The following is a 10,000-nucleotide window of genomic DNA, read 5'->3' on the forward strand; positions in this document are numbered from 1 at the left end:
TATCTCCCGCCCTACCTTTGTTAAGCATATGTGGAGCAAGAGATGGCGGCAGGGAGGGAGGGATGATGTACAGCGTGTCAGCCTCTGCTCCCCATCCACATTCATCAGCCAGTGAGGCTCTGCCATCGCCATATCATTTACCTTTATGGCTCTGGCTGACAGCACCGCACACCGCATAGTCATCACGCATACAAGCACGGGCCCCACAACAACAGCACACCGCTCCTGTGTTTGTGTGTGTGTGTGTGTGTGTGTGTGTGTGTGTGTGTGTGTGTGTGTGTGTGTGTGTGTGTGTGTGTGTGTGTGTGTGTGTGTGTGTGTGTGTGTGTGTGTGTGTGTGGGTGGGGGTCGTGAGTGTGTGTGGGCGAAGGGCTAGCAGAGAGGTGGGTGTTACCTGTCACCCAGATGTACTGTATCTATCTACCGCAGATCTGATCAGTTAACTGTGACCACCTTGTCTCTCTGCGCCGAGCAGAGAGAGAGAGAGAGAGAGAGAGAAAGATCAGACAGATTAAACATTTTGTTACTTCCTGGAAGCACTTCTGAGTGATGTTTGCGTACGCCTGGGAACATTTATGCATTTTAAGTCCTTGGGGGTTAGGTTTGTGGAAAAACGAAAAAGACTCATAGTGATAAATAAACTGTTTAGGTGGTGGATCGAATCCCTTCAAAAGCCTGTTATCATACCCTCCCAGCGGTCTCAATGATTTTGGTTAAATCTGGAGGCTGTCAGCCTTGGAACGTGTATACTCAAAAAACAACCATTTCCAGTTGCCAAGCTATTTGATCAAGGCGTTGAGAAAAGACATTATTCCAATTTTCCCTTCTTGTCTTGGAAGAAAATAAATATCAGAGTACCCCTGCGGATTAAACAAAAAATCAGCGGGGGCTTTCTCAAACTCTGATTGTCAAACTTTCACGATTACAAAGCTTTCAGAGTTTCACACCGTCTGTTATTATCTTTAGTGTAGCGAGTGTCGTGTTGAATACACCTGCAACAGTAAACACTGTCACACTGAACAATGACTGTGGAGCTGTTCAGAATGTACCCCCCCGCCCCCGTCCCGTCCCCCTCACAGAACCAATCCGCACACCCCGTCGTTACACATCCACAGACCAGCGGTTGCCCTCTCTGCGTCTCGCCGCTAGATTTCCTCTCCACAAAACAAACACATTCCAATCTGATCTCTCATTTGCATATGCAGACGAACAGAGTGAGATGAGATGTGTGTGCGCGTGTGTGGGTTAGCACCCTTCCGATCAGTCTGTGACAGACAAAAAAGTCGGACAAAACAAACCGAGGCTGTCTGTCACCGCTGGGAAGCGACAACATTTACACTGGTGAGTCGGCGGGTGTCAGGAATCAACTTTCCGATCCAAAAAACGACGATTACTTTTGTAATCGGTTGTTCTGAAGCAACACCCGCCAGCAATCAGAGTACAAAAAACGAAGATCAACGGCCCGTAATCCGTTTCACCTCGTGAGTCAAATGCGGGTGATTGCTGGTGGCGACGCAAACGTCGACGTGGAGCAACCACACACACCCAACACACACCTGCACCAACACAACAACACCCATGAGACACTGCAACAGGGGGGGAGGGGGGAGGGGAGGGGGGGCACAGCTGACGGATGGTGCGTTGCCTTACCTTTTTGTGATGACACGGTGGTATCTGCGGATGAGAGAACACAGGGAGACAGAGCAGTGAGTAAGAAGCTGACACTCACGCTGTACTTGACGGACGCAGAAGTGATGTCCTGCAAGGGAAACAAGGCGGCCAGGGGGGGGGGAACACACACTGGGGGTGTTACAACGCAGAGTGTGCCCTTATCGGCCACACTCGTCCCCCAGGGCACATTTGCATTTATGTTTATGTTGGTTGATACTTGCACATGCAACAGGTTGCACAGTAACGTACACTATACCAATAACTCGAGCCGTGTCTAGGTCTACGCCAACACCTACACTCCTACACCTGAACCTACACCTGAACCTACGACACCATATGCATCCGATTATATATGGTGGGTACCCAGTTGGGTACCGCACTCTTTACTATTAATGGCACCTTCTTCTTTCATTGACAGGCCCAGTCTCAACCGGCCCTGGTGTGACAGTCCGAGCCCCCGAGTTGCCACCCCTCACCCTGGTGCAGGAGACATCATTAGCCCGCCGGAGACACTCACTGCTACAACTGCTCCATTTTGGGAAGCATAGCATTTGTGCATCCTCAGAGACATTCAACAGCTTACTCGAGCTTTGGTGATGGAGTTTGGGTTGTAGGGATGGGTTTATTTTGTTTGTTGTGTCAAATTTTCTTAGTGAATTTAAATTATTTTGCAACTGAAATTCCATTTTTGTTAGGACAGAGAGTAAAGTAAGAAAAGAACAGTATCCAAACATAACACCTTTGCTCTCACAGAAAAATAGACACAAACATGAACACACAACTCACACCCACTCAACCCTAGACAGCCAGTCTATTCTCACTGAGGAAGACATTGAGAGTAGACATGTTTGAGAGCAGCCCTGTGTGTAAAATGATGAGTCTCCATAACTCCATAAGCCTCTAATCTCCCTCACGATTTACCTGGAGAGGGCTCTCTTAAAGTAATCATTGATCTGTGGGTACTAGACGGGGCAAAACAAACCCTTTTTACTTTCACAAGACATTTTAGCTTCTCACTCTTGACTCGTGGGAGGCACTCGTGGATTAGATCTGACTTAGTTTAAAGGTTGGATGAAGAGAGATACTAGTATTTTTTTTATAGAGTATTGAATCATTTGGTAAGCCCCCATCATAGGAAAGGGGCCGGTGCAGGGGCTGGCGGTGATGGAGAATACAGTAAATCCAGCTTATTGTTCTCATAAAATATTCACCAGGACATTGTTGGTGAGCTCCCGAAGGTTTCATTTTTATATAATAGACTTGTCAAGAAATGCTCAAATGAAGAACTGAAAGAAAAAGAAAAAATGGAATGACTCAAAAATAAATCCCTAGCATCTTGCCTCCTCAGCAGTCAGAGCGGTCCAGCACGCCGCTTTACATGGCCGGCTGCCCAAGAAACCGAACGGCCGCAGCCACGGGACAGGAATAATTTAATCTGGACCGATTTTTTGGTGTGTCAGGCTGCCGCTTCGATAATCCACCGCTTTACCTAATTGTCAGAGTTAAAGATGCCAGGCATTGTGGGAGTTGTGTCCGTTTTTATCAAAGCAGCAATGCGTGGAATTGCTCTAAGGCTTTAAGCCACACGGAGCGTCTTTGTTTCGTGAGGTGTTCCGGGGAGGATTTGGCCAAAAAATATTACTCCGGCGGTTATTACATGGTCTGGCTGTCACCGGCGGTCTGTGCATCTCTTCTAATCTAGAAGAGACACTTCTCTTTATAATTAGAGTCACTGAAGCACACACTCGCCGACCACTACAGAGAGCATCGTCTCGGAGAGGTGCTCGGTGCCTTCCCTTTGTTCCCTTCCAGACGGAGTCTCAGTCACTCCCACGCTGAACTGCTGCTTGTGCCCTTTAGGTACTGTAGCGGCCATCTTAATTATTATTCAACATGTTCGCTTCAAATTAACATGCCTTACAATGGCCTCCTTTTTTTGGTCATGTAATATAAATGAAGTAAATTATGGGCCCTGACGATCATTAGTGTACCAGAGGGCTTAGCTCCATGACAGCACCGGAACCTGAGAGAACCTGCATAGGTCACTGTTTTCATCTACAGACAGCCATGTGGGAAGAGAAATCTGATAATTACTAAGAAAGAGAACATTAAAAAAACGAAGCAATGACAAATCATTTCAAGTAGCCATTATCTCACCATTTGGGAGTGGGGTTTTATTGAAACAAAGACAGATTCTCATAAGACTAACATTAGTTTCATTACACTCATCCATCAATACTGAGCATTGAAAATGGAACCCTCATTTTGATTAATGTCACTGCACCCAGATGCAGGGTTGGTTGAAAAAAAACAAATGATTAAGATTGCAAAGCAGTTCACTTTTCCCCTTGTCACTACGATTTCTTTAAATCCCTCCATTGGGGAGGATGGGTTTGAAGACTCATTTAGGGTGAACCATGTATGGAGTCTGGTAGTGAGTGCCCACTGAAGCTACCTTGTGTTGTTGGATAGGATGTAAATAAGGCTGTGCGTCAATACGGGATGGCAAATAGAGAGGCATAAACGCAAGCACAGAGAACACCGTGGGACCTTGAGACGTTAGAGAAGGAAGATTTAAGACAAATGTGCAAAATAAAGGCCGTTAACATCTCTCTTCTCCGCGTCTCGTGTTTGCAGCAAACTGTCAAGAGAAACAGTAGGAGGGAAGGCAAAGAAACAAGGAGAGCAGAAATCCACACTAGTGGCACTGAGAGGATTTCTTTTTTCACCTGGGTAAACAAAACTCCTTTTATCAGGAGACTTCAGTGGAATGTGACTTCCATTTGTTTCAAAGGGACATGAGTCAAACCTACAGCAACCATTTCCGGGTGACCTACTATTCAGTAGAATGGACTCGTGTAACTATGTTCACGGTACAATAGCCATGGAACATTGGAGGTTATTTTTACAAATACTTTAAGCTAACTTAAAAAAAGCCAGTATTTGGATTTTATTATTTGGAACGCAGATTAAAAAAACAAATGAGAAGTGTGAATGCATTATTGGCGCTTTTACTAAGTGGTGCCCTACATTTATTTCCATACATAAATAATTAGTATGACATTAACTCGACCTATCCTATCTGAATATGGATTTTTTTATTTGAATGAATAGTTTTCAAATTAATATATTATAAATGGAATATATAAACGTGAAAAACTGCAGACAATGAGTATTAATTAAAATCGTTATTAGTTGGCGCCTGGAGACTCTGAATTTAAGGACAATCATCACCAAAGGCGTCCACAGCGTTAAAACCCTTTATCTCGTATATATTTTTCTCACCATCTCTCCCTCCCAATGACATGTTTTTCCGGGTCCCCTATAAAGTGTCTCTCCATACAGTGATATGTGGCTAGGCTTTGATCTGAGCGGATGTCACAGCTGGCCAGCAGCTGGGCCTGAGTACGTGTGATTGGCCCAGCTGGCTTCCTGTATGCACCCGTACAGACAAAGGACCAAATGGCTCCAACCTGCACTTAAGCACTGCAATACATCGTGAGGCCACTCTAGTGCATTGCAGATTGCAGCTGTATCCTTTAAGCATGTTGAAAGTATACCCATACACTACAGCACAGAGGGGAGCCCCAGAGTCCCATTATATCCATTTCATTGTTATTGAGCTAGACGGCTATTGGAATCCTGTCTTTCATTGACCTCTTAAACGTGTAGCCCCTCCGCAGTCTGCTCTGGGAACAGCTTTAATTACAATCAGATATGGCGATTGATTTTAGTCCCATCATGAATATCCCGGCCAGCTATTTTCATTCCCTCATTGAGTCTGAGAGCAGTTATTGTCAGATGGTTTAATACTCCATATCTTATACAGACAGTGAACGGGAGCTATGTCAGCATTTATGATGCTGGTATGGCATCGATGCGCTGTCACTGAAGGTCATACTGTAAACTATTCTAACTTGTAACTAAACTGAACTAGGTTGATGTATGCAGTCCTACAAGGATCTCTTGCTTGAGCTGAAGTCATGAATAAAGATGTTTGCTAGTTCCTTGGGTGTCACTGTCTATTTTGATTGGTTTGTGACTCTTTGATGCTCAGAACATGGGCTGATTATTGACAAGTCTCCCATTAAGATAGAAGTTCCTTATTAACTGTATAACATGGAATAGATAAAAAACATAACCTCACGATGCCAATTCTTCATCTCAAACGTGACACAGGCACATTCACGGCAATGCGTAATTAAATTATTGGGGGGAAGACAGCGCTTGCCAGACATGTGTAGGCGGCGCCTCTGTTTTCTGTCATTTGCTTAACTCAGCAAGGCTGTTAGAGCAGTTAACAAGTGGCATTGAACCTGTTACAGGTGCCTTCCTCAACCTCTATAATGGATGTTACTTTTTTTCCCAGCACTCCTGGCGTAAAGGTCAGCCGCACTGTTATTCTGCCAGGGACAGCAGGTGATTGGCACAAATGGGACAGTGTCACCTTTTCCCAGGGAGCTCCAAATTGCAGTGCTGATAAGAGTTCACTGGTAGACAGGGACCGTCTCCCCTCCGGCACCACAACCACCACCAACACCACCACCCCCACCACCACCAACACCACCACTACCCCCAGCACCACCACCACCCTAACACAGGGAAGGGGATTTCACATGGCACGGCCTACGTTCATGATGTTGTGTCTTTTTCATAGCGGTGCACGCCCTGCCATAATGAAGGAATTTTTTTGGGTTGTTTTTCATTTGTCAGTTTAATAATTCTACACCAGAGATGTTGTAGATAGATGTAGTGAGTCAATAATTAATTACATCTAATTATTCTTCAGCAAGATACTTGTTATGCCCTCGTACTTAATTTTTCACCTTTTTCTTCGCAGATCTTTTTATTTTATTTAATAGCTAAAATATATGATAATTCAGATGAAATTTAATTAGACACCATCAAACCGAGAAACGACAAATGGGCCAGCCGCAGGAGAACCCTATGAACCACGTCGAGTCGTTTCGTAGTAAATCAGGCGATTCCACCTAACACACTGTGCACACCACTCAAACCTTAAACTTAACTCCATATCAGTGGAACAACCATTTGTTTCTTTCATAAAAAAGGGACAAAAATCTCTAAAAAAATCAGCTAAATGCAAGTCAATAACAAGAGTGCCCTTTTGACACACACACGCAAATACAAGTTATTGGCATTTAGCTTTTTGCGCACACATTTTAAAAAGATGCATTTAATTATTCATACAGCAAGAAATGTTCCATGGAAGCCTGTGGTCCCGCTTTAAACGCAAGGTGTTGGGACAGAGGGGAGAGTGTGTGTCTGTGTGTGTGTGCATGTGTGTGTGTTTGTGTGTGTGTGTGTGTGTGTGTGTGTGTGTGTGTGTGTGTGTGTGTGTGTGTGTGTGTGTGTGTGTGTGTGTGTGTGTGTGTGTGTGTGTGTGTGTGTGTGTGTGTGTGTGTGTGTGTGTGTGTGTGTGTGTGTGTGTGTGTGTGTGTGCGTGTAACTTGTTAATTAGATCAGACTAACGAGGCTGCAGAGCGTTAAGTAATGCAGGTAGCATCCTTCAGGTACAGAAGAGGAGGGGGAGGAGGGGGGAGAAGCACAGGAGCCCGCATGCTTTCCTATTATGCACTAATGAGGTGTCCGCTAATGAAAATGGAATGCATTTATTTTGCAAACACAAAGGGGGTTGAGATGGATTAATTGCTGCACTACAGCAACATCTAAAAAACAGAAGAGCATGGCTTCCCAGTAGCGTAGTAGGAAATCCATTAAACGGGTGTCCTCACAGTCCAGCAAACAGAGTGGGTTCAAAGACACAACAGGCAGTCTGGCCGCCTATACTTGAGCCTCATAAACAATGCTTGAAGCACAGAAGCACACAAATAATCTTAGTGCAGCACACTTGCATCCTCTCTAACCCGGCTATGAGTCCACATATCTCTCACCCACAAAGTCTCGCTTTCTTTTTGGCGTCGGCTTAACACAAGCGCTTTGCAATGCCATAATTGTTGTGCTTAAGCATTAAGACTGCAATCGCGGGTCTCTCTCTTGTTGGTGCAATAAAGAGCAATTCCAAAACTAATTGCATTATTGTGTGGAAATGTGTGGAGCATCACTCTGTGTTATCAACCCAGCAGTCCACACAGCCAGCCATCCGTCATCCGTCAGATCGATAGCAATAAGAAAATAACAATAGCCAACCGGACAAATCAAATATTTACCCAAAAAATCCAATATCTCCAACGCGGTAGGTGTCGGCTTTCTGAGATGGACCAGGGATCTGGCCAGTCAATAGGGGGGCGCTACAGTCACTTATTAATTCTGGTATAATTTTAATTATATCATTTATTGTGTTCATTTTGGAAATGTAAACGTATGTTTCCAATGCCAATGCAGCCCCTTTTGAATTGAAATGATTTGAGAGAGAGATAGAGAGAGATAGTGATACAAAGACATAGATAGAAAGACTGACAGAGAGACCGAGAGACAGAGAGAGATGGCGACAGGGAGAGAGAGATATAAAAAGAGTTAGATGGATAGAAAGAGATAGACAGACAAGAGAAAGAGAGGGAGAAATTGAGAGAGAGAGTGAGAGTGAGAGAGAGAGAGAGAGAGAGAGAGAGGGGGGGGGGGGGGTTGAGGGACGGAGGAAAGGTTGGCTACAAAAGCCACAAGCCTCCTTGTCAAATGGAAACAGAAACCAATGGAAACATCATCACGGCGACGATCTAATTCATCCCTACAGGATTTCCTCTCCTAAAAGGAGAGCAGAGCAGCTGTGATGGGCCACTGAGGGCTGGATTTCCCTGCGGGCGATCTTCAGAGAGGTCAGACGTTACAACCGCAAAGTACAGCACGGAAGAGGGTGAGAGAGAGAGAGAGAGAGAGAGAGAGAGAGAGAGAGAGAGAGAGAGAGAGAGAGAGAGGTTACTGTGGTCACTAGAAGCCTCAGCAGATGGTCCTTGATGAGATATTAGAGTCTGGCTAGCGAAGGCTGTCCGTCTATCTGTCTGTCTGTCTGTCTACATTGGGACACGCCCCTTACGCCAGCTTGGCTTTCGGCAGCAGCAGACAGATGCCTCTGTAGTCAAGCCAGACTTGACTGGTGGGGACGTTGGCACGGGGGCAACACGCGCACACACACACACACACACACACACACACACACACACACACACACACACACACACACACACACACACACACACACACACACACACACACACACACACACACACACACACACACACACACACACAGTCCTCATCCAGTCTGTCAGAGAATGCCTGTTGTGTACTTTTTCCCCCCCCCCCCCACCCTGTGAAACACCCCCACTCTGTACCCTGGACATTTGCATATTCAAATTCAACTTGTAATTATGACAGATTTCTCCTGTAAAAAATTATCTGACTGATCAAATCCTTGTAAGCTGATTCTGAATTATGGCCGTCCTCTTCACCTTCAGTCGTTCTATTGTAGTGCTGTCAGATTTGTATCAATTAAATAACAACCCCTTCACCAAGCCCTGACTCTGAAACACGCGTACCTCGTTTCCTTTGTCACAGAAGAAGGCACTACACAGACTTTTATTTTCACACAGATGCCATGCGGATAGCAGTGGAATATTCAAACGCCTGGTCTTCAATGAAAATGAAAATAAGTGTAATAAGATTAATCCTTGTTATACTCCTCTGAATCATCTGCATGCATAGGAACCCTGATGGATCCCCAGTGAACCCAAGCTAATCTTGCCCACTCTCTCTCCCTCCCTCTCTCTCTCTCTCTCTCTCTCTCTCTCTCTCTCTCTCTCTCTCTCTCTCTCTCTCTCTCTCTCTCTCTCTCTCTCTCTCTCTCTCTCTCTCCCTCCCTCCCTCCCTCCCTCTCCCTCTCCCTCTCCCTCTCTCTCTCTCTCCCATCTCAGGAAGCACATGCGCATGGAGGACCCCCAGTGAATAAACACGAGAGCCTGCTCTTTCTATATATTCTCCATGCCGTGATAGCGGAAGGACAGCAGCGAGACGCTTTGGATGTGACCTTCAGTTAGAGTGGCTTCTCTATCAGTCATCGCTGACACACACAGATCAACTGTCTGGAGAGAGAGAGGGGGGGGAGGGAGGGAGGGAGAGAGGGGAAAGGGAGAAAGAGAGGTAGGGAGAAGGAGAGAGGTAGGTGAGAGGGAGAGAGAAATAGCCACAGCTGCCATACACCCACTCCCTCTCCAAACTTCACTCCACAGTGTCCTAAGCCCCACACACACACACACACACACACACACACACACACACACACACACACACACACACACACACACACACACACACACACACACACACACAGCCCACCTTCAACACCTCCAATA

The 10,000-nt window shown here is 45.6% G+C and overlaps 1 protein-coding gene across 1 annotated transcript in view; it reads right to left on the reverse strand.

Moving 5' to 3' along the window:
* LOC130379812 (cadherin-4-like) overlaps positions 1-10,000 on the reverse strand; it is a 162,613-nt gene that overhangs the window by 126,813 nt on the left and 25,800 nt on the right. The window contains exon 2 of the mRNA XM_056586911.1: positions 1,651-1,674. Coding sequence (XP_056442886.1) covers positions 1,651-1,674 — 24 coding nt within the window. The remainder of the gene's footprint in view (positions 1-1,650; positions 1,675-10,000) is intronic.

Source organism: Gadus chalcogrammus, chromosome 1 (genome assembly GCF_026213295.1).
Source record: "Gadus chalcogrammus isolate NIFS_2021 chromosome 1, NIFS_Gcha_1.0, whole genome shotgun sequence".
NCBI lineage: Eukaryota > Metazoa > Chordata > Actinopteri > Gadiformes > Gadidae > Gadus > Gadus chalcogrammus.